General features: G+C 55.6%; 3 protein-coding genes across 5 annotated transcripts in view; all 3 read right to left on the reverse strand.

The window, feature by feature from the left end:
- Positions 1-13480, reverse strand: part of ASMTL (acetylserotonin O-methyltransferase like) — a 29352-nt gene extending 15872 nt beyond the window's left edge. For all 3 annotated transcript variants that reach the window (XR_013959802.1, XM_080653377.1, XM_080653378.1), the window contains exons 1-6: positions 13271-13480; positions 9479-9610; positions 5813-5860; positions 4554-4618; positions 2266-2327; positions 107-215 (exon numbers count right to left, since the gene is read on the reverse strand). Coding sequence is in view for 2 of the 3 variants with exons in the window: in XM_080653377.1 (XP_080509503.1) it covers positions 107-215; positions 2266-2327; positions 4554-4618; positions 5813-5860; positions 9479-9610; positions 13271-13363 (509 nt within the window). In the remaining variant the exon portion in view is untranslated. The remainder of the gene's footprint in view (positions 1-106; positions 216-2265; positions 2328-4553; positions 4619-5812; positions 5861-9478; positions 9611-13270) is intronic.
- The window catches only part of DHRSX (dehydrogenase/reductase X-linked), a 259390-nt gene that overhangs the window by 94173 nt on the left and 140339 nt on the right, over positions 1-24878 (reverse strand). The gene's annotated exons all lie outside the window — the stretch shown is intronic.
- P2RY8 (P2Y receptor family member 8) lies at positions 21078-22181 on the reverse strand (the record flags this gene model as incomplete). The annotated part of the gene is made up of 1 exon (XM_080653004.1): positions 21078-22181. One exon carries the CDS (start codon positions 22179-22181, stop codon positions 21078-21080), a length of 1104 nt encoding a protein of 367 aa, XP_080509130.1.

Genomic DNA, 24878 nt, shown 5'->3' on the forward strand with positions numbered 1-24878 from the left:
CCTAAATCCAAGAAGAAAAGAGGCAGGTGGGTGTGGGCTCTGTCCCTGAGCCTGAGCCGTGGGGAGTGAGGGCAGCCCCCGGCCAGGCCCCGACGCAGACACTCACATGGGCTCCCCGCTGTGGATGTATTCCCACAGCAGCTCCTCTGACAGCTGCGAGAACTTGACCAGCGTCTCCTCGTAGAATTCCGAGATCTCCATGTCCAGCCGGCTGTCTGCGGGGACAAGAGGCCCACCGTCCGGACACGCGTCGCCTCCCCGTCCCCGCGTTTGTGTCGCCGCCTCTCGGGGGGACGTTGCCCCAGCGACGCGTGCAGTTCAGATGCGGATCGGGAATGTGGAGAAAAAGGTTCAATGCAGACGAGGGAAAGATTAAAAGAAAACGAGAGGAAACAGCCCGGATGGCGTGGCTCAGGGGTTGAGCATCGACCTATGAACCAGGAGGTCAGGGTTCGATTCCCGGTCAAGAGCACATGCCCGGGATGTGGGCTCCATCCCCAACCACTAGGGGGCGTGCAGGAGGCAGCCGATCCATGATTCTCTCTCCTCATGGATGTTTCTCACTCTCTCTCTCTCTCTCTCTCTCTCTCTCTCCTCTCCCTTCCTCCCTGAAATCAATAAAAATAATATTATAAAAAGAAAACAGCCGAAACCGGTTTGGCTCAGTGGATAGAGCGTCGGCCTGTGGACTGAAGGGTCCCGGGTTCGATTCCGGTCAAGGGCATGTACCTTGGTTGCGGGCACATCCCCAGTGGGAGGTGTGCAGGAGGCAGCTGATGGATGTTTCTCTCTCATCGATGTTTCTATCTCTCTATCCCTTTCCCTTCCTCTCTGTAAAAAATCAATAAAATATATTAAAAACAAAAACAAAAACAAAACAAAACACGTATTTTAAAAAATATGTTTAAAAACATAAACTCAGACCTAGCTGGTGTGGCTCAGTGGATAGAGCGCCGGCCTGCAGACTGAAGGGTCCCGGGTTCGATTCCCGGTCAAGGGCACATGCCCGGGTTGTGGGCTCCATCCCCAGTAGGTGGGCGTGCAGGAGGCAGCCGGTCCATGATTCTCATCATGGATGTTTCTCTCTCTCCCTCTCCCTCTCTGACATCAATTTAAAAAGAATATTTTTTTAAAAAAAGGAAGAAAATGAGAGGAAACACACCAACAAAATGAGCTGAGAGGCGAAGAGCTGCAGCCGGCAGGCACGCCGGCCGAGGGGGGCCTGTGCTTTGCTGTGATCATTCGTGGAGTGGCATTTCCAGGGTCAACAGCCCTGGGCTGTGGGGTTAGAACAGCCCCAGGCACAGGGGCCGCCTGTGGGGGTCCCCCGACATAGGAGAGCCCCCCCCGGAGCCACTGTCCTGGCGTGACTGACGTCCCCCTCCAAGTTCACGTCCCCCCGGAGCCTGCGGGTGAGCCCCATTTGGAAACGGGGTCTTTGCAGAGGGGATGGAGCGAAGGGTGGGAGACGAGGTCGTCCTGGGCCAGGGGGACCCTCCCTCCAAGGACAGGGTCCTTGTCAGACACAGACGAGGAGACGCAGACACAGAGGAGAAGCCACGTGAGGATGGATGGAGGCAGAGATGGGAGGGAGGGAGGGAGGGAGGGAGGGAGGGAGGCAGGGAGAGAAGGAGGGAGGGATGGAGGAAGGGAGGGAGGGAGGGAGGGAGGGAGGGAGGGAGGGAGGGAAGGAGGGAGGGAGGGAGGGAGGGAAGGAGGGAGGGAAGGAGGGAGGGAGGGAGAAAGGGAGGGAGGGAAGGAGGGAGGGAGAAAGGGAGGGAGGGAAGGAGGGAGGGAGGGAGGGAGGGAGAAAGGGAGGGAGGGAGGGAGGGAGGGAGAAAGGGAGGGAGGGAGGGAGGGAGGGAAGGAGGGAGGGAGAAAGGGAGGGAGGGAAGGAGGGAGGGAGGGAGGGAGGGAGAAAGGGAGGGAGGGAGGGAGGGAGGGAGAAAGGGAGGGAGGGAGGGAGGGAGGGAAGGAGGGAGGGAGGGAGGGAAGGAGGGAAGGAGGGAGGGAGGGAGGGAGGGAAGGAGGGAGGGAGGGAGGGAGGGAGGGAGGGAGGGAAGGAGGGAGGGAGGCGGCCACCAGCCCAGGACGCCTGGAGCCCCAGGCGCTGGGAGAGGCCGGAAGTCTGAGATCCAGGGGTCCCGGGGCCCTGGTGGGGGGACTCGTGGCCGAGCTGCCCACCCCCCGGGCCCTGGTCACCGAGAGACCCCAGGCCCCGCCGTGAGCCTGGGGGGGGATGGGGGGGTGGGAGCCGGCCGGTACCTTCGTAGGTGCAGCGGATGATGGTGACGCCTGTGAAGACACTGTGTTCCTTCCCGTTCAACCTGCAAGACACGACCGTGTGGCTCGGTGGGTGGAGCGCCGGCCCTTGGACCGAAGGGTCCCGGGTTCGATTCCCGGTCCAGAGCATGTACCCGGGGTTGCGGGCTTGATCCCTGGCCTCAGGCCAGGCGCGTGCAGGAGGCAGCCAATCCGTGTGTCTCTCTCGCATCCATGTTTTTCTCTCTCCCCCTCCCTTTCACTCACTCTAAAAAAAAATAAAATAAAAATCAAGCTGATTTGGCTCAGTGGACAGAGCACTGGCCTTGGGGCCGAAGGGTCCCAGGTTCGATTCCCGGTCAGGGCACGTACCCGGGTTCTGGGCTGGATCCCCAGGAGGGGGCGTGCAGGAGGCAGCCGGTCCATGATTCTCTCTCCTCATGGATGTTTCTCTCCCTCTCTCTCTTCTTCTCCAAAATCAATATAAAAAAATAAAAATAAAAATAAAAATAAAAAGAGAGAGAGGTGCAAGGGGCTGCAGGTGTGGGCTGGTCAGTCTTCGAGCGGGAGGGACAACCGTGGGATGTCACATACAGGACTCAGTGGCCAGTTAACGGGGAGCATGGGGACCCCAACATCAGTGGGGTGTGGGGGCCATGCAGGGAGGACCCAGACGGGGCAGCTCACAGCTGGCTACTTCTTTTTTTTTTTAAATATATTATTTCTTTACTGATTTCAAAGAAGGGGGAGAGAGAGAAACAACCATGAGGAGAGAGAATCATGGATCGGCTGCCTCCCGCACGCCCCCTCCTGGGGATCGAGCCTGCAACCCGGGCATGTGCCCTTGGCCGGGAATCGAACCCGGGACCCTTCAGTCTGCAGGCCGGCGCTCTATCCACTGAGCCACACCAGCTAGGGCTCATCATTGATGTTTCTGTCTTTTTTTACTGAAATCAATAAAAATAGTAAAGAAAAAAAAATATTTCAGATTTTAATAGAATCCTGTTATTTAGACATTTTTAATACTTCTTTTAACTTTTGTGATATTATACTGTTAGTACAGTTTTGGTAATATTATCATATTTAAAATCTTTTTTTTCTTGAAATATTAATGTTTATTGCATGTAATATTATAATTAAAATCAGGTTTTTCCTTGAAATGTTATTTACTGAATTAATACTATTATACTTAAAATCGTTTTTCTTAAAATATTAATGTTTATTGCATGTAGCATTATTATCGTAAAAACGGTTATTCTTGAAATAGTAATGTTTATTGCATTAACATTATTAGACTTAAAATCGTTTTTCTTGAAATAGTAATGTTTATTGCATGTAAAAAAATAAGCCGTAGCCGGTTTGGCTCAGTGGATAGAGCGTTGGCCTGTGGACTTAAGGATCCGGGGTTCAATTCCGGTCAAGGGCACATGCCCAGGTTGTGGACTCGAACCCCAGGAGGGGGCGTGCAGGAGGCAGCCGATCCGTGATTCTCTCTCCTCATGGATGTTTCTCTCTCTCTCTCCCTCTCTCTTCCTCTCTGAAATCAATAAACATATATTTAAAAATAAAATGAAATAAAAAATAAAAGTAATAAAAATGGTAAAAGATACTAAAAAAAAAAAAGCGGGAGAGAGACAGCTGCCGGGGGACACAGGTGTGGGGTCACTGGTTCCGGTTAGCAGGGAGCACAGGGACCCCCAGCATCAGCAGGGTGGGGGGCCGTGGAAGAGGGACCCAGATTGGGGGCAGCCCTGAGCAGGCTATTTCTTTTATTTTTTTAAAAATATATTTTATTGATTTTTTACAGAGAGGAAGGGAGAGGGAGAGAGAGTTAGAAACATCGATGAGAGAGAAACATCCATCAGCTGCCTCCTGCACGCCCCCCACCTGGGGATGTGCCCGCCACCAAGGTCCATGCCCTTGACCGGAATCGAACCCGGGACCCTTCCGTCCGCAGGCCGACGCTCTACCCACTGAGCCACACCGGCCGGGGCCTGAGCTGGCTATTTCTGAGCATCCGTCGATTTGCTCTCTTGGGATCTGAGCTGGGCTGTGGAGGGGCCGGTCAGGGGGAGGCGGCACGGGGAGGGAGGAAGGAGGGACCGGAGGTCAAGGTCATGGACAACGGACCCCGGCTCCAGCCCCATTTGGCTGGAACGAACACAGCTCCGCTCAAGGGTGCTGGGTCCACCCTCCCGGGGACCCCGCAAGGGCCCCAGCCCCTCCTACCCCGGTCCCTGGCTCCATGCGAGGCGGGCTGGTCCCCGGGAGGCGGTCGCCATGGCACCCACCTGGACAGCATGCTGTAGGCATCCTGCTTGTCCACCGGCTTCTCCAGGATCAGCCCCTGCAGCGTCTGCAAGAGAAACGGGGGGGACGGGCGTGCGCACCCGCCGGTCGGGCCTGTGAGGGCTGCCCCGTCCCCTCGGTGCACTTTCCTTTTAAAATTCACGGGGGCCCAGGGCCGGAGCACCGACCTGTGAACCGGGAGCTCACGGGTCGATTCCCGGTCCAGGGCACATGCCCCGGTTGCGGGCTCCATCCCCGGCAGGGAAGCAACCAATGGATGTGTCTCTCTTCTGCCTTTTCGCCCACTTTCCCTGAAAATCAACGGAGCCCTGGCCGGTGTGGCTCAGTGGCTAGAGCGTCGGCCTGCGGACCGAAGGGTCCCGGGTTCGATTCCGGTCAAGGGCACGTGCCTCGGTTGCAGGCTCGATCCCCCCGGTTGGGGCTCATGTGGGAGGCAAACCATCGATGTGTTTCTCTCACATCGATATTTCTCTGTTCTTCCCTGCCTCTTCCTCTCTCTGAATATCAATGGGAAAAAAATAATAATAATAATAAAATAAAATAAAATAAAGTAAATGAAATAAAATAAAATAAAGTAAATAAACTTAAATAAAATAAAGTAAATAAAGTTAAATAAAATAAAGTAAATAAAATTAAATAAATAAAATTAAATAAAATAATAAAGTACATAAAATTAAATAAAGTAAATTAAATAAAATTAAATAAAATAAAGTAAATAAAATTAAATAAATAAAATTAAATAAATAAAATAAAAATCAATGGGAAAATATGCCCAGTTGAGGATTAACAAAAAAATAAATAAAATAAAATTCAAGGTGAGCCCGGCCGGCGTGGCTCAGTGGATGAGCGTCAACCTAGGAACCAGGAGGTCACAGTTCGATTCCCGGTCAAGGTCACATGCCCCGGTTGTGGGCTCCATCCCCAGGAGGGCGCGTGCAGGAGGCAGCCGGTCCATGGTCCTCTCTCCTGATGGATGTTTCTCTCTCTCCTCTGTCTTGCTTTCCCTCCCACTCGGTCTAAAAATCAATGGAAAAAATATCCTTGGGTGAGGATTAACAAAAAAAAAAAAAAAAAAAGGGAAATTTGGGCACCGGTTCCCACTGAGGGAGAAGCCGCGTGAAGACAAGCCGGAGGTGGGGACGGTGTGACGTGGCCACGAGCCGGGAGGAGGGCCGCCCTCGCCCGCCTGGGTGAGCCGGGTCGTGAAAAGCCACGGAGGGCGGCCAGGAATGGGACTCACCACGATGGTGTCGGCTCCGATGACGATGTCGGGGGCCCGGAGGTCTTTCTGCGAGAAACACAGACTCGGCTTCGTTCTGTTTTTATTTTTTTTAATCCCCACCCGAGGACACTCGTCCATTGATTTTTGGAAACACAGTGGGAGAGAGAGGGAGAGCCAGAGAGAAACATCCACGGGAGAGAAACACGTCGATGGGTGGCCTCCTGCACGCGCCCCAACCAGGGCCCGGGCCGGGGAGGAGCTTACAACCCAGGTGCGTGCCCTTGACCGGAATCGAACCCGGGACCCTTTGGTCTGCAGGCTGATGCTCTATCCACGGAGCCACACCGGCTAGGCCCAAACTCAGCTTTAAAAACAATTCATGTCACCCAGCCAGCGTGGCTCAGTGGTTGAGCGTCGACCTATGAACCAGGAGGTCAGGGTTCGATTCCCGGTCAAGGGCACAGGCCCAGGTTGCGAGCTCGATCCCCAGTAGGGGGCGTGCAGGAGGCAGACAGTCGATGATTCTCTCTCATCATGGATGTTTCTCTCTCTCTCTTCCTTCCTCTCTCTGAAATGAATGAAAACATATTTTTAAAAATATGCATTCATTTATACGAGGACGTACAGCACTAACTATAATGCATTTATTACAGTAATTGCAATAGGATAGTATTATAACAGATAGTGATAAGCTACATGAATTCCATATTATATTATATTCATTACTAGAGGCCCGGTGCATGAATTCATGCACCCGTGGGGTCCCTTGGCCTGGCCTGCGGGATTTGGCCGAAACCGGCTCTCCGACATCCGCCGAGGGGTCCCGGATTGTGCGAGGGCATAGGCCAGGCTGAGGGACCCCACTGGTGCATGATCGGGGTGGGGAGGGACGCAGAAGGGCTCCAGGGCGTGTCCGGCCTGTCTCGCTCAGTCCTGATCTGCCGGACCCCAGCAGGAAGCTAACCTACCGGTTGGAGTGTCTGCCCCCTGGTGGTCAGTGCACGTCATAGCGAGCAGTTAAGCGGCCTTAGTATATCATTAGCATATGACGCTCTGATTGGTTGAACGGACGACCGGACACTTAGCATATTAGGCTTTTATTATATAGGATAATAGGATATTGCATAGTAATACATAGTAGTAGACCAGTGACATCAGTTCTATGTAATGTTGCTGTGTTTTCACTACAATGGCTTATGGTACAGTAACAACCTAATTCATAATCTGTATCATATAAATGACACTATTAATTACAATGGTATGTTAGAAAGTAATATACGGTAATAAATAAGCTACATTTTTCATTGTAAATGATACTGGTGTATTTTTTTAACTTTTTTTTTTTTTTTTTAATCCTCACACAAGGATATTTTCCCATTGATTTTTAGAGAGAGTAGAAGAGAGAGGGAGAGACAGAGAGAAACATCGATGTGAGAGAGACACATCAATGGGTTTCCTTCTGCACGCGCCCCCAACCGGGGCCCGATCCTGGGAGGAGCCTGCAGCCGAGGTGCGTGCCCTTGACTGGAATCGAACCCGGGACCCTTCGGTCCGCTCTCTCTGCTGAGCCAAACCGGCCAAGGTCATTAATTCTTTTTCTTTTTTTTAAATATTTTTATTGATTCCAGAGAGGAAGGAAGAGAGAGATAGAAACATCCGTGATGAGAGAGAATCATTGTTCGGCCACCTCCCGCACGCCCCCTACTGGGAATGGAGCCCATATCAGGGCGCGTGCCTGCCTGGGAATCGAACCCGGGACCGCTCAGCCCGCAGGCTGACGCTCTATCCACTGAGCCAAACCAGCCAGGGGAGGGCCATTAATTCTTTATTGTAAGTGATACTATTATATTAACTACAAAAGCATGTTATGTAGTAGCAAATGGACAGCTTATATTAACTCTTTACCATCAATGATACTGTTACTTACGATAGCATGTTATATAGTAACAAAGTAACAAACTATCGCAACCCTTTATTGTAAATGCTACTGTCCTCTCAATTACAATACTAACCCCAGTAGCATATTATCTAGTAACAACCTAACAGACAGGCTATATTATCTCTTTATTGGATAGGATACGGTGATATTAATTATAACAGCTTAGTGCAAAGTAGCAAAAGAATCGATAAGTACGTAAGTGTTACAGGAATGTAATAGTTTACTACACGGCAACACTTAGCAATAAATAAACTGCATTGATTGCATAGTATAGAGGGCATCTATTTTTATTTTATTTTATTAAAATATGTTTTTATTGATTGGAGAGAAAGAGGAAATGAGAGAGAGGGAGAGAGAGACAGAGAGACAGAGAGAGAGAGAAAGAGAGAGAAATATCAATGATTGAGCCCTAGCCGGTGTGGCTCAGTGGATAGAGTATCAGCCTGCAGACTGAAGGGTCCCAGGTTCGATTCCCGGTCAAGGGCACACGCCCAGGTTGCAGACTCCATCCCCAGTAGGGGGCATGCAGGAGGCAGCCGATCCATGATTCTCTCTCCTCATGGATGTTTCTCTCTCTCTCTTCCTTTCCCTTCCTCTCTGAAATCAAAACAAATATATTAGCCCGGGCCGGTGTGGCTCAGTGGATAGAGTGCCAGCCTGCGGACCAAAGGGTCCCGGGTTTGATTCCCGGTCAAAGGGCCCGAGGCAACCAATCGATATGTCTCTCTCACATCGATGTTTCTCTCTGTCTCTCCCTCTCTCTCCCACTCTCCCTAAAGATCAATGGGAAAATATCCTTGGGTGAGGATGAACAAAATAAATAAATAAATAAGTAAAATCTTATAAAAATAAAAATAAATTAAAATACATATATATTTAAAAAAATAAAAATAAGCCCTAGCCAGTTGGGCCTGCAGGCTAAAGGATTCTGGGTTCGATTCCAGCCAAGTGCACATGCCCGGGTTGCGGGCTCGATCTGCCTCAGTAGGGGGCATGCAGGAGGCAGCCGATCCGTGATTCTCTCTCCTCATGGATGTTTCTATCTCTCCATCCCTCTCCCTTCCTCTCTCTGACATCAATAAAAATGTATTAAGAAATAAAAATAAAAATAAAATAAAATGCTCCTAACCAAAGTATCCTATATCATGGGTCCTCAAACTTTTTAAACAGGGGGCCAGGTCCCTGTCCCTCAGACCGTTGGAGGGCCGGACTATAGTTTAAAAAAAAAAAACTATGAACAAATTCCTAGGCGCACTGCGGGCCCGGGACACGTCGGCTGCTAAGCAGGACAGGCAGCGGCACCCGGCGGGCCGGATCAATGTCCTCGCCGGGCCGCCTGTGGCCCGCGGGCCGCAGTTTGAGGACGCCTGTCCTATATGATAAAAGGCTAATATGCAAATTGTCCCCTTGGGAGTTCGCCCGGGGAGACAAGAAGTTCGCTCGCTTGCTATGATGTGTGCTGACCACCAGGGGGCGGCGCGGAACATGGTGGGCGATCAGCAGCGGCTCTGGGGCGCTGAGGGAGCGAGGGAAGGAGGAGGCGGGGAGGCGGGGAGGTGGGGAACCTGATTGGCCCTGACCACCGGCCAGGCCTGGGGACCCTACCCATGCACGAATTTCACGCGCCGGGCCTCTAGTTTCAATAATAATAACAAATAAAATGGAGCCTGAGTCCTCTTCCCCCAATCCCCCTCCCCCATCACAACCAGAGACCCCGAGGCGGCCGACGCCGAGCCCGCTCTTGCCTGGTGCATCCTCTGGGCCACATCCAGGGCCTTCTGCTTGGCGGTCTCCATGGCATAGGCGTACGGGGTGGGGAACGAGGCTTTGTTCAGCTTCTCCTTAAACCGGGAGGGCACCACCTCGAACCTCAGGCCCTGCAGTCGGAGAAGAGGGGGTGTGGGTGTGGCTCAGTGGACAGAGCGTCGGCCTGCAGACTCAAGGGTCCCGGGTTCCATTGAGGTCAAGGGCACATGCCAGGGGTTGCGGGCTCGAGACCCAGGTGGGGGCGTGCAGGAGGCATCCGATGGATGTTTTTCTCTCATCCATGTTTCTAACTCTCTAGCCCTCTCCCTTTCTCTCTGTAAAAAGTCAATAAAATATATTTTTTTAAAAAAAGAAAAGAGCCCTGACCGGTGTGGCTCAGTGGCTAGAGCGTCGGACTGCGGACTGAAGGGTCCCGGGTTCGATTCCGGTCAAGGGCATGTACCTTGGTGGCGGGCACATCCCCAGTGGGAGGTGTGCAGGAGGCAGCTGATGGATGTTTCTCTCTCATGGATGTTTCTAACTCTCTATCCCTCTCCCTTCCTCTCTGTAAAAAGTCAATAAAATATATTTTTTTTAAAAAAGAAAAGGGGACATGGGGGGGGAGGTTGAGGAATGCAAGGACAAGGGGACAGAGTGGGGAAGTGTCCCCATACCTGTGGCCTTTGCCATGCACGGTCCCCCTTCCTCATCACTGAACTTGCACCCACTGCCCACTCTGGGCCGGGTCACTGACCTGGACGGGAAACCTCTGTCCAGGTCAGTCACACAGAAGCCATGGGGTGGTATTGACTCTGCTGCCGGTCGCCCTGGTGATCGGGGTCAAAGGGCTCCCCGAGAGTCCCCAAGGCCGGGGCCTCACCCCCACAGGGGCCAAGCGACTGGAAATAAGTCTTCCCGTAAGAAATAAAATAAAATAAAATGAGATCAAATAAAATAAGATAAAATAAAAGAAATAAAATGAGATAAAATAAAATAAGATAAATAAAATGAGATAAAATAAGATAAAAGAACATAAATAAATAAAATAAAACAAAAAAGCTGTATGAGCCCTAGCCAGTTTGGCTCAGTGGATGGACCCTTGGCCTACGGTCTGAAGGGTCCCTGGTTCGATTGCAGTCAGGAGCACAGGCCCGGGTTGTGGGCTCCATCCCCAGTAGGGGGCGTGCAGGAGGGAGCTGATCAATGTTTCTCTCTCCTCGATGTTTCTAACTCTCTATCCCTCTCCCTTCCTCTCTGTAAAAAATCAATAAAATGTATTTTAAAAAAATAATAAAATAAAAATAAAAAATAAAAAATTTAAAAGCAACAAAATAAGATAAAATAAAAACAATGAAATAAAATAATAAAATAAGGGTCCATGGGGGAAAGGGGGACATATGTAATACGTTCAACAATAAAGAATGATTTAAAAAAATAAAATAAATAAAATTAAATTTTTCAAAAAGCTGTGTGAAGGGAAAATATGTCTTTTTTTAAAAAATGTATTTTTACTGATTTCAGAGAGGAAGGGAGAGGGAGAGAGAGACAGAAACATCCATGATGAGAGAGAATCATGGATCGGCTGCCTCCTGCACGCCCCCCACTGGGGATGGAGCCTGCAACCCATATGTCTTTTTTATTTTTTAAAATATATTTTATTGATTTTTTACAGAGAGGAAGGGAGAGGGATAGAGAGTTAGAAACATCGATGAGAGAGAAACATCCATCAGCTGCCTCCTGCACACCTCCCACTGGGGATGTGCCCGCCACCAAGGCACATGCCCTTGAGCGGAATCGAACCCGGGACCCTTCAGTCTGCAGGCCGACGCTCTATCCACTGAGCCACACCAGCCAGGGCCCTCTCTTTTTTAATGTTGCCCCCGAACAAGGCAGTCCCTGCAGGCGGCAGGCCCTGGAGACGGACCCCGGGGGGCAGGGGCCGTGGGCCTTGACCCCGAGGGTCAATAAACTCGCTGTCCCCCTGGCGCTGGCTCACCGGCCCGGCTTGGCCTGCCGCCCGGCCAGCAGGTGCTGGGCCACCGGGCCACCAGGCCTGGCCCGGGGCCATAGAGACCCCTGCACCCCCCACCCTCAGACATGGACCCCCGAGGCCGGCACTGGCCTGCACCCCCCACCTCCCCCCACCCCCGGTCACTACAGCCCTGGTGTCGGGGACTCAGCCTGAAGACATGACCTCACACCGTGTGCAGGACACCTCCACCCACCAGCCCCCACCCCGGTCACCAGGCCGGGACCTTGGCCCTGTTTCCCGTCACGCGGCTTCGGGGTCACTGGACCCCCCTCCTGGTCACGGGGTTCCCTGGTCCCTGGGCCCCCTGGTCACTGGGCTCGCTGGTCCCTGGGCCCCCTGGTCACGGAGTTCCCTGGTCCATGGGCCCCCTGGTCACTGGGCCCCCTGGTCCCTGGATCTCCTGGTCACGGGGTTTCCTGGTCACTGGTCCCCCTGGTCCCTGGGCCCCCTGACCCGAGTCCCCTGGTCACCGGGCCCCCTGGTCCCTGGGCCCCCTGGTTACTGGGCCCCCTTGTCCCTGGGCCCCCTGGTCACGGGGTTTCCTGGTCACTGGTCCCCCTGGTCCCTGGGCCCCCTGGTCACTGGGCCCCCTGGTCCCTGAGTCCCCTGGTCCCTGGGCCCCCTGGTCACTGGGCCCCCTGGTCACTGGGCCCGCTGGTCCCTGGATCTCCTGGTCCCTGGGCCCCCTGGTCACTGGGCCCCCTGGTCACTGGGCCCGCTGGTCCCTGGATCTCCTGGTCACTGGGTCCCCTGACCCCTGAGTCCCCTGGTCACCGGGCCCCCTGGTCACGGGGTCCCCTGGTCACTGGTCCCCCTTGGTCACGGGGTCCCCTGGTCACTGGTCCCCCTTGGTCACTGGGCCCCCTGGTCACTGGTCCCCCTTGGTCACTGGGCCCCCTGGTCACTGGTCCCCCTTGGTCACTGGGCCCCCTGGTCACTGGGCCCCCTGGTCACGGGGTCCCCTGGTCCCTGGGCCCCCTGGTCACGGGGTCCCCTGGTCCCTGGGACCCCTGGTCACGGGGTCCCCTGGTCACTGGTCCCCCTGGTCCCTGGGCCCCCTGGTCACTGGTCCCCCTGGTCACTCGGCCCCCTGGTCACTGGGCCCCCTGGTCACGGGGTTCCCTGGTCCCTGGGCCCCCTGGTCACTCGGTCCCCTGGTCACTGGTCCCCCTGGTCCCTGGGCCCCCTGGTCACTGGGCCCCCTGGTCACTGGGCCCCCTGGTCACGGGGTCCCCTGGTCACTGGGCCCCCTGGTCACGGGGTCCCCTGGTCCCTGAGCCCCCTGGTCACTGGGTCCCCTGGTCACGGAGTTCCCTGGTCACTGGGCCCCCTGGTCACTGGGCTCGCTGGTCCCTGGGCCCCCTGGTCCCCGGGCCCCCTGGTCACGGGGTCCCCTGGTCACGGAGTTCCCTGGTCACTGGTCCCCCTGGTCTCTGGGCCCCCTGGTCACTGGGCCCCCTGGTCACTGGGCCCACTGGTCACAGGGTTCCCTGGTCACTGGGTCCCCTGGTCACGGGGTCCCCTGGTCACGGGGTCCCCTGGTCCGGGGGTTCCCTGGTCACTCGGTTCCCTGGTCACTGGGCCCCCTGGTCCGGGGGTTCCCTGGTCACGGGGTCCCCTGGTAACTGGTCCCCCTGGTCACTGGGCCCCCGACCACCGGCTCCCGGTCACTAGGCCTCATCCGGAGACCCCCGGCCCCCTCCCCGGTCCCCCGGCCCCGGCCGCAGCCCCCCAGCCCCAGGCCCGTCCCCGCGCTCACCGCGTTGCTGAGGATCTCCTGGCGGCGCGGGGAGGCGCTGGCCAGCACCACGCGCTGGTGCCGCAGCTTCCGGATCACCGGGTAGAGGACCATGGCGCCCGGATCCCCGCGCCCCGAGCCCGGCCCTTCCCGCGGCCCGACCAGTCCCGGCTCCGCAGCCCCGGACGCCACCGGCCACCACAGGACGCCGCCCGGACGGCCTCGCGCGCTGCGCTTTTAAGACGGCCCCGCCCACCTGAGGCACGTACGCAAGGCCCCGCCTCTACGTAACCCCCCCCCCCGCTCTGGACGCGGCCCCGCCCACACCACCGAGGCCCCGCCCCTACGTAAACCCGCTCCATGCCTGCCCAGCGACGCTTTTAAGACGGCCCCGCCCACCTGAGGCACGTAGCAAGGCCCCGCCCCTACGTAACCCTGTTCTGGATGCGGCCCCGCCCACACCACCGAGGCCCCGCCCCCAACAAATCTCCGCTTTCAGGTCTGAGGGGCACAGCGTCTAGGAAGGTCCCGCCCACCAGAGGCACGTAAAAGGCCCCGCCCACATTTCCGCCTCACGTAAACCTCCACTCCGAACGCGGCCCCGCCCACACCGCCGGAACCCCGCCCTAACGTTTGAGTCAGCCCCGCCCACAGGAGGCACGTCTACAAGGCCCCGCCCACACCCCGTCCCTCCGCAAACCTGAGCCCCAACGCGCCGAAGCCCCGCCCCTACAGGCCCCGCCCATCGCAGACAGGCCAACAAAGCCCCGCCCATGTCCGCCGGAACCACGCCCCCTGCTCCAAACAGGTATCTTCCTGGCCCCGCCCCTAAGAGGCCCCGCCCCTCCTAAGCTCCGCCCATACCCCTTCCGCATTAAGGCCCCGCCCCCGCGGGGCTGGTTGGATGAAAGCTGGGCGCCTGCGGGGGAACGTCTCCCCCCATCTCCACATCTTCACATCGCGGGGTCCCTTGTGGGCCATGAGTGGGGGCGCAGAGGGGTGGGGTCCTGCGGGCCCAATGGGGGCTTGGAAATGGGGGGATCCCTAACGGCTCGGTTGGGGCGCCGATTTGGGGGGTCCCCGCGGACCCGGTGGGGGCTCAGAGATGGGGGGATTCCTAAGGGCTCGGTGGGGGCGCGGGGTTGGGGGTCTTTGTGGCTCAAGGGAGGGTCCCCGCGGGCACGGTGGGGGCCTGGAAATGGGGGTCCCTGAGGGCGCGGTGGGGGCGCAGAGATGGGGGTCCCCGTGGGCGCCGTGGGGTGCGGAGATGGGGTGGCCCTGAGGGCGCGGTGGGGCGCGGAGATAGGGGTCCCTGAGGGCGCGGTGGGGCACGGAGATGGGGGTCCCTGAGGGCGCGGTGGGGCACGGAGATAGGGGTCCCTGACGGCGCGGTGGGGGCGCAGAGATGGGGGGGTTCCCGGATGGCGCGGTGGGCACGGAGATGGGGGTCCCTGAGAGCGCGGTGGGGGCACAGAGATGGGGGTCCCGGATGGCGCGGTGGAGCGCGGAGATGGGGGTCCCTGAGGGCGCGGAGATGGGGGTCCCTGAGGGCGCGGAGATGGGGGTCCCTGAGAGCGCGGGGATGGGGGTCCCCGTGGGCGCGGAGACGGGCGTCCCTGAGAGCGCGGAGATGGGGTCCCGAAGAGCGCGCAGTAGGGGCCCCATGAGGGCGCGGTGGTGGGCGGGGACACGGAAGGGCGCATTCCTATAGGTGGATCGATGGGGAGGTGATGGGGAGGGAGTCGGGCCGAAACCGCACTGGTGACATCTGGGAGTGATCATTCCGGGGGGGCCGAGGGTCCGAGGGGGCGGGGAGTGGGGGCTGCCGGGTGATTGGCAGGAGCTGCAGCCCTGGAGTCTGTCCACTAGATGGCAGCACCTTCCCGCCAAGTGTGAGCAGGGACAGTGTCTTCAGACATTGCCACCTGTTCCTGGGACAGAGCCACCTTCAGTTGAGAGCCTCGTTTATAGATGATTGATAGATGATTGATAGATGATAGATAGATAGATAGATAGATAGATAGATAGATAGATAGATAGATAGATAGATGATAGATACAAGGATAGATAGATATACACGATAGATATAAATATAGATAGATATAGATGATAAATAGATATAGATAGATGATAGATAAATAGATATAGATAGATATAGAAGATAGATAGATATAATGATAGATGGATAGATGATAGATAGATAAAAGAGGTAGGATACATACACAGAGAGGTAGATAGATAGATGATAGATGGATAGATGATATAGATAGATAGGTGATAGATAGATATAGATGATAGGTAGATGGATGATAGATAGATAAATAATGTAGATAGATGATAGATAGATAGATGATATACATAGATAGATGGTAGACATAGATGATAGAGAAATAGATAATAGATGATTGATCGATAGATACATACATAGGTACATACATAGATGACAGAGAGATAGATATATATATAGATAGATAGATAGATACATAGATGATTGATAGTTACATAGGTACATAGATAGATGATAGACAGTTACACAGATACATAGTTACATCCTAGACAGTTACACAGATACATAGTTACATCCTAGACAGTTACACAGATACATAGTTACATCCTAGACAGTTACACAGATACATAGTTACATCCTAGCAGACACATAGGAGATACAGAACTAGATGACAGGGAGATAGATGTGTATGTTATATTCTTTCTTTTTACCTTTTTTTAAGTCAGCAACGGAACAGCGCCATCTACTGGACTTCCACTGGGTCTGGTGACCCTTTTACATGTGATGGGTTTTGTGTTTGTGTTAATCCTCACCCGAGCATCTTCCTCCCTTCCTTCCCTCCTTCCTTCCTTCCTTCCTCCCTTCTTTCCTCCCTTCCTTCCTCCTTCCTTCCTCCCTTTCTCCCTTCCTTCCCTCCTTCCTCCCTTCCTCCCTCCCTCCCTCCCTCTCTCCCTCCCTCCCTCCCTCCCTCCCTCCCTCCCTCCCTCCCTCCCTTCCTTCCTTCCTTCCTTCCTTCCTTCCTTCCTCCCTTCCTTCCAAAATCTTTATTATTGAAAGTATTACACATACACTGAGTGGCCAGATGATGATGATCTCTGAACCCATAATAATCTGGCCACTCTGTATATAGATAGATATAGATAGATAGATAGATAGATAGATAGATAGATATAGATAGATAGATATCAGAGGCCCGGTGCATGAATGCGTGCATGGGTGGGGTCCGGCCAGCCTGGCCAGGGGGAGGGGACATGGGCGGTTGGCCGGCCTGCCTGCTGGTTGAACTCCTGGTCGAGGGGACCATTTGCATATGAGCCTTTTATTCTATAGGATGGACACGGAGTGGCCGGATGATGATGCGTTCAGAGATCATCCTCATGTGGACACTCAGTGTAGCTCCCCCTTCCCCGCCATGAACCTCTCCCAGCCCGCTCCCATCTCCCCGCTATGTTATATTCTCGTAGGTGTCCCGACCAGAAATCAAACCTACAACCTGGGGGTATTGGGATGATGGGCTAACCACCTGAGCTACCCACCCAGGACCCTGTCCGTAGCTTTTTATATAAAAAACCACCAGAGTGTCCCGGCTGGTGAGGCTCAGTGGATAGAGCGTCGGCCTGCGGACTGAAGGGTCCCGGGTTCGATTCCCAGTCCAGGGCACAGGCCGGGGGTGGCGGGCTCCATCCCCAGTAGGGGGCGTGCAGGAGGCAGCTGATCCGTGATTCTCTCTCTTCATGGATATTTCTTTCTCTTTCTCTCCCTCCTTCTCCCTTCTTCTTTGAAATCAATAAAAATACATTTTAAAAATTAATAATAAACCCTAGCCGATTTGGCTCAGCAGATAGAGCATCGGCCTGCGGACTGAAGGGTTCCGGGTTCGATTCCCGGTCAAGGGCACACGCCCGGGTTGCGGGCTCCATCCCCAGTGTGGGGCGTGCAGGAGGCAGCCAATCCATGCTTCTCTCTCCTCATGGATATTTCTCTCTCTCCCTTCCCTTCCTCTCTGAAATCAATAAAAAAAAAATATTTTTTTAAAAAATAATAAGCTCTAACTGGTTTGGCTCAGTGGATAGAGCATCAGCCTGCAGACTGAAGGGTCCTGGGTTCGATTCCGGTCAAGGGCATGTACCTTGGTGGCGGGCACATCCCCAGGTGGAGGCGTGCAGGAGGCAGCTGATGGATGTTTCTCTCTCATCGATGTTTCTAACTCTCTATCCCTCTCCCTTCCTCTCTGTAAAAAATCAATAAAATATATTTAAAAAATAATAATAATAATCATGGTGATGAAATGCCATCCTGTGTCTGCTTGCATCCCTGTGTAAGCCAAGGACCGGGGACCCTGGTGTCCCCCGATGTCGGGGGGAACATGATGAACCAGACCGTACCCTCTGAATCTTGGTCGTCAGCCGATCCCCGGTGGCCCAGAATGCTCTGTGGTGGTTTGAGGTTTCTCACACCTTTTTTTCTTTCTTTCTTTTTTTTTTTTTTTGCACCCGACCTGTGAGTCCCACACCCAGAACGTGGGTGTGGGTGTGTGGGTCTTGCCGGCTCAGGGTTTCCGAGGTCGGGGTGGGGTGGTGGGGGGGGGTGTGTTTGCTGAATTGAGGTTACTTTCTAGGGTTTGTCTTTGGGGCAAAGGAGCAAAGGATAGTCACACCTTCGTGGAGGGTTTGAGTCCCAGCCTTTCTCCAATCCCCTCCGTTCATCAAGCAAAAGCCCTTTCTTTTTTTTTTTTTTAATATATTTTATTGATTTTTTTCACAGAGAGAAAGGGAGACGGAGAGAGAGCTAGAAACATCTATGATGAGAGAGACACATCCATCAGCTGCCTCCTGCACACCTCCTACTGGGGATGTGCCTGCAACCAAGGTACATGCCCTTGGCCGGAATCGAACCCGGGACCCTTCAGTCCACAGGCCGACGCTCTATCCACTGAGCCACACCGGTTAGGGCTCATCATTGATATTTCTATCCCTCTCTCCTCTCCCTTCCTCTCTCTCTGAATAAAAAAAAATCAATAAAAACATTTTTAAAAATATATATATTTTTTTACTAGAGGCGCGGTGCACGAAATTTGTGCACAGGTAGGGTCTGTAGTAGCTGCCGCCTGCCGGCCAGGGCCTTCCTTCATTCCATGCTGCCCCCTGGTGGTCAGAGCACATCATAGCGAGCGGTCGAACTCCCGGTCGGTCAGACTCCCGAGGGGACACTTTGCATATGAGGCTTTTATATATATAGATTGGTTTCAGAGAGGAAGGGACAGAGAGAGAGTGAGAGAGAGAGAAACATCCATGAGGAGAGAGAATCATGGGCCGACGCTCTATCCACCGAGCCACACCGGTTTCGGCCCAAGTCATCTTTTTAAAAAATTATTTTTATAATGTAATGTAATAAACATGATACGTTTATTGTATTATGATTATGTTTTTGCACTATTATTATACATTTCAAGTTATTCCTAGAATTTTTAATCTTACCATTACATTATTTTCTTAAAATATATTTTTATTGATTTCAGAGAGGAAGGGAGAGGGAAAGAGAGAGAGAAACATCCATGATGAGAGAATCATGGATCGGCTGCCTCCTGTACGTCCCCTCCTGGGGATCGAGCCTGCAACCCGGGCATGTGCCCTTGTTTGTAATCGAACCCAGGACCCTTCAGGCCGCAGGCTGACACGCTATCCACGGAGCCACACCGGCCAGGGCTTTAGTATATTTGTTTATTGATTTCAGAAAGGAAGGGAGAGAGAGAGAGAGGCATTCACGAGGAGAGAGAATCATGGACCGGCTGCCTCCTGCAGACCCCACACTGGGGATGGAGCCCGCAACCCGGGCCTGTGCCCTAGACGGGCATCGAACCCGGGACCCTTCAGTCCACAGGCCCAGGTTCTATCCACTGAGCCACACCGGCTAGGGCTGCTCTTTTGTCTCCTCTAAGGACCCTGTCCTTGGGTGGAGGGCCACCCTGACCCAGGACACCCTGCTCTCAGATCCTTAATCCAATCCCATCTGCAAAGACCGTGTTTCCAAATGGGGTCCCACTCTGAGGTCCTGGGTGGACATGGGTTTGGGGGAGACACCCTTCACCCCAGTGCAGTGCGTCTGTCCCCTTCCTTAGCCGTGGGGGCTGGCGAGCAGGCTTCAATCTCCATCCTCAGCTTTGATTTCCAGGGGCAAGGCCACCTGCCCTGGAGACACCCCCCAACCCCACCCCGCTGGGTGCGTCCAGATCCTGCCACCGAAGGCCCGTCTTCGCTCTCCCTTTGCAGGCTCCAGGGTGGACCTTCTGTCCAAAGACCCCCCCCCAACCCAGCACCGTCCGTCCCCTTTGCCTGTCAGTCCCTCGGCTCTGTCCGTGGGCCAGCGCTGGTGCGTGGATGCTGGGAGTCGGAACCGGTTTCAGAGACAGTCTGGGGTGCCTTCCCCATAGCTTCGGGCAGGGGTTCAGGAAGCTCCTGGATTTGGAGCAGGAGGCGTGGTTCCGACTGGCAGGAGGCGTGTTCCGACGCGCAGGGGCTCAAGAAGCGCCCTGATTTGGAGCAGGAAGCGTGGTTCCGACGCGAAGGAACTCAAGAAGCGCCCTGATGTGGAGCAGAAGGCGTGGTTCCGATGCGCAGGGGTCCAGTGAAGATCCCTGTGGTGCAAGAGGTTCAGCGTGGTTCCGACTCCAGGGGTCTGGGAAGCGCCCGGATTTGGAGCACGAGGCCTGGTTCCGGAGCACAGGGGTCCAGGAAGGGACCCGATTTGGAGCAGGAGGCCTGGTTCCGATGCGCAGGGGTCAGTGAAGGTCCCTGTTGTGCAACAGGAGGCGTGGTCCCGACCCCAGGGGTCCTGGAAGCGCCCGGATTTGGAGCACGAGGCCTGGTTCCCAAGCGCGCGGGGGGCGTGGTTCCTACTGGGGGGTCCAGGAAGCGCCTTTATTTGTAGCAGGAGGCCTGGTTCCGACGCGAAGGAACTCAAGAAGCGCCCTGATGTGGAGCAGGAGGCGTGGTTCAGGAGCCTAGGGGTCCAGGAACTGACCCGATGTGGAGCAGAAGGCTTGGTTCCGGAGCGCAGGGGTCCAGGAAGGGACCCGATTTGGAGCAGGAGGCCTGGTTCCGATGCGCAGGGGTCAGTGAAGGTCCCTGATGTGCAACAGGAGGCGTGGTCCCGACGCCAGGGGTCCTGGAAGCGCCCGGATTTGGAGCACGAGGCCTGGTTCCCAAGCGCGCGGGGGGCGTGGTTCCTACTGGGGGGTCCAGGAAGCGCCTTTATTTGGAGCAGGAGGCCTGGTTCCGACGCCCAGGGGCTCAAGAAGCGCCCTGATGTGGAGCAGGAAGCGTGGTTCCGACGCGAAGGAACTCAAGAAGCGCCCTGATGTGGAGCAGGAGGCCTGGTTCCGACTGGCAGGAGGCGTGGTTTTGGCGCGTAGGAGTCCAGGAACTGACCCGATGTGGAGCAGAAGGCGTGGCTCCGATGCGCAGGGGTCAAGTGAAGATCCCTGTTGTGCAACAGGAGGCGTGGTCCCGACTCCAGGGGTCCTGGAAGCGCCCGGATTTGGAGCACCAGGCCTGGTTCCCAAGCGCGCGGGGGGCGTGGTTCCTACTGGGGGGACCAGGAAGGGACCGGATTTGGAACAGGAGGCGTGGTTCCGACGCCAGCGGTCCTGGAAGCGCCCTGATTTGGAGCAAGAGGCGCAAAGGGGGCGCGGCTCCGATGCGCAAAGGGGGCGCGGCTCCGACGCGCGCCACCTCCCATTGTCTGCGGGGCCGTCTCCGAAGGGGAGTGCCCCGCAGGCAACCCCCTCCCGACACACACACACACACACCCCAGTCCTCCGACTCAGAACACGCTCTCCTGTCTCTGCAGGAAGGGCCGCGTGGCCGCCTCGGGTCCGTCCGCGTGGCAGCTGGACACGGACGGCGCGGACAGCGTCCGCCCGGAAAACACGCTCTCCCGGCCCGCGTCCAAGGCGCCGGGGGAGGACGGCGGCTGCTGCGGGGAGGAGGAGGAGGAGGAGGACCCCAAGTAGCGCCGGAGCCGGAGCTGGAACTCGCGGGAGGCGAAATAGTAGACGAAGGGGTCCAGGCAGTTGTTGAGGCAGCTCAGGCAGAGCGTGAGCTTGTACACGTGGTAGTAACTGGTGCCCAGGAAGAGGCGGCTCACCATGTGCGCCAGGAGGACGAAATTGTTGGGCGCGAAGCAGGTGACGAAGGCCAGCAGCACGACGGCCGCCAGGCTCACGGCGCGACGGCGCTGGCCCAGGCCGTGCGCATCCGGGGTGCGCAAGAGGCGCAGGATGGTGGCCGTGTAGCAAGCCACGGTGACCACGAACGGGACCAGGAACAGGACGATGAAGAGGGTGAAGAGGAAGATGGCCCACATGGCCACGCTGGGGAGCATCGTGGACTTGAGCACGTCGAAGCAGGTGACGATGCCCAGCTCTTCCACGGCGTAGGTGAGGTCGGTGCGCGCCAGCGGCGACAGCGCGGCGAGCAGGAGGCACCACATCCCCGCGCACGTGGCCACCGCGTAGCGGCGCCGGCGCCAGCGCGCGGACGCCAGCGGGTACACCACGCCCAGGAAGCGGTCCACGCTGATGCAGGTCATGGTGAGGATGGACGAGTACATGTTGGCGTAAAAGACCAGCGTGACGATGGTGCACAGGCGCGCGCCGAAGATCCAGTTGTTGTGGTTGCAGTGGTAATAGATCTGGAAGGGCAGGGCGCTCGCCAGCGCCAGGTCCGTGACGCTCAGGTTGATCATGAAGATGACGGATGGCGATTTCGGACCGATGTCCCGGCACAGCACCCACAGCGAGAAGAAATTGCCGGGGATGCTGACCAAGGCCACCAGGGAATACACCACGGGCAGCACGAAGGCGATGGCTGGGTTTTTCAGCATCAGGATCGTGGCGTTATCCGGGCGCGTCATATTGATGTCCATCCTGCCTGGCGCACGGGGGGGCCCCGCGGACAACCTGGGCCCCGCGGACAACCTGGCGAGGGCTCCGTGGGCGGGGACGATCTGAAAGGCGAAAGGGCACAGGAGTGAGAGGCGGCACAGCTAGGCCGGGGGTGGCTCAGGGTGGCAGAGGGTGGACCCATGACCCGGGAGGTCCCGGGTTCGATTCCCAGTCAAGGGCACAGGCCCCGGGTGGTGGGCTCCATCCCCAGGTGGGGGCGTGCCGGAGGCAGCCGATCCATGATTCTCTCTCATCATGGATGTTTCTATCTCTCTCCCTTTCTCTCTGAAATAAATAAAAATATACATTTTTTATTTTTTTTAAAAAGTAGTATTTTGCCCTAGCTGGTGTTGCTCAATGGATAGAGCGTCAGCCTGTGGACTGAAGGGTCCCAGGTTCGATTCCCGGCCAAGGGCACATGCCTGGGGTTGCCAGCTCGATCCCCAGTAGGGGGCGTGCTGGAGGCAGCCGGTCCATGATTCTCTCTCCTCATGAATGTTTCTCTCTCTCCCCTCTCCCTTCCTCTTTGAAATCAATAAAAATATACTTTTTTTTAAAAAAAAAAAGTAGTATTTTAAAAATGACAGCCCTGGCCTGGCAGGCATGGCTCGATGGTTGAGCATCAACCTAGGAACCAGGAGGTCAGGGTTCGATTCCCGGTCCAGGGCACATGCCCGGGTTGTGGGCTCGATCCCCAGTAGGGGGCGTGCAGGAGGCAGCCGATCCATGATTCTCTCTCATCATGGATGTTTCTCTCTCTCTTTCTCCCTCTCCCTTCCTCTCTGAAATCAATAAAAAATCTATAAGGAAAAAAAAAAAAAAAAGAAAAAGATTGACCTCCCCGTAACACCATCCAGCACAGACTGGGGACCCCAAAACCGCCCTCTGCTGGGGTGGGTGCGGTTCCCCCAGCTGCCACTCAAATCCCTCCAAGGGCAGCTGACCTGGGGGATGGGGTGTGGGGAGTCGGGGAGGGGTCCTTCCCTGACCCTCCATCCAGGAGCTACATTGACGCTCACCTGTCAGGCGTCCCCCCCCCCCCCCCGATCTGCTCTTTCTTCCTCCAGAGGGGACTCTGTTACCAGCCTCCGTGCAAAATGAGGTTCCCCAAACCGCCCTGCGGACGGGCACCCCTCGCCCCGCTCCCGCCCTATAGAGTTTCGCTCTGAGTGTGCGCACGCGCCAGCCCATCCGCCAGCCCAGGTGCACGCTGCAAAGATTCTGCAGAGAATTGTGGGGGCGGCCCCATGCCCTGCCATCCGGGGGCACCCCAATGGCAGGGAGCACCCCTGCTTCTTCTCAGGGTCCCCTGGGTGCTGTGGATGGACACCCAGAAGGGAGAGATGGGAAGGTGGTCATTTGCAGAAGCAGGGAGTGAGGGAGGCCCTCCCCACACCCCACCCCCCGGGGTTGAGCATTGACCTATGAACCACGAGGTCCCGGGTTCGATTCCCGGTCAAGGGCACAGGCCCGGGTTGCGGGCTCCATCCCCAGGAGGGGGCGTGCAGGAGGCAGCTGGTCCATGATTCTCTCTCCTCATGGATGTTTCTATTGCTATCTCCCTCTCCCCCTTCCTCTCTGAAATCAATAAAAATCTATTTCTTTAATTTTTAAAAAAATATATTTTATTGATATTTTACAGAGAGGAAGGGAGAGGGATAGAGAGTCAGAAACATCGATGAGAGAGAAACATCCATCAGCTGCCTCCTGCACACCTCCCACTGGGGATGTGCCCGCCACCAAGGTACATGCCCTTGACCGGAATCGAACCTGGGACCCTTTCGTCCATAGGCCGACGCTCTATCCACTGAGCCACACCGGTTTCGGCTATTTTATTTATTATCAATACTGAGATCACCCTCACTCACATGTGGAATCTGATCAACAAAATAAACTTATGAACAGAGTGGATCGAGAAGCATGGAATCATAGAACAGAGTGTGGGATCGCGGGGTGGGGGAAGGTGGGGGCTCAGGGGTCAGGAGGTGTGGGGTGGGAGGGGGTGGGAGATGATCAAGAAAAGAACTTGTATACATGAATGAATGACCCATAGACACAGACAATAGGGTGGGGAGTGGGGGTGGGGGGCGAGGACAGGCTGGAGATTGTTAATGTGGGGACACAGGGGGACAAATGTAATACTTTGTTAAAAAATATATTTTTACTAGAGGCCTGGTGCACGGATTCATGCACCGGTGGGGTCCCTGGGCCTGGCCTGTGGGATCGGGCCGAAACCAGCTCTCTGACATCCCCTGAGGGGTCCCGGATGGCGAGAGGGCGCAAGCCAGGCCGAGGGACCCCACTGGTGCAGAATCGGGGCCGGGGAGGGACGCGGGAGGTTGGCCAGCTGGGGAGGGACCGCGGGAGGGCTCCAGGGCCTGTCCGGCCCATCTCGCTCAGTCCTGATCGGCCGGACCCCAGCAGCAAGCTAAGCTAACAGTCCGAGCATCTGCCCCCTGGTGGTCAGTGCACTTCATAGTGACTGGTCGACTGTCTGCCCCCTGGTGGTCAGTGCACGTCATAGCGACTGGTTGACCAGTCGACTGTCTGCCCCCTGGTGGTCAGTGCACCAGGTCATAGCGAGCGGTTGAGCGGCCTTAGCATATCATTAGCATATTACGCTTTGATTGGTTGAATGGATGACCAGATGAACAGACACTTAGCATATTAGGGTTTTA

This window comes from Plecotus auritus (assembly GCF_963455305.1).
Source record: "Plecotus auritus genome assembly, chromosome: X".
NCBI lineage: Eukaryota > Metazoa > Chordata > Mammalia > Chiroptera > Vespertilionidae > Plecotus > Plecotus auritus.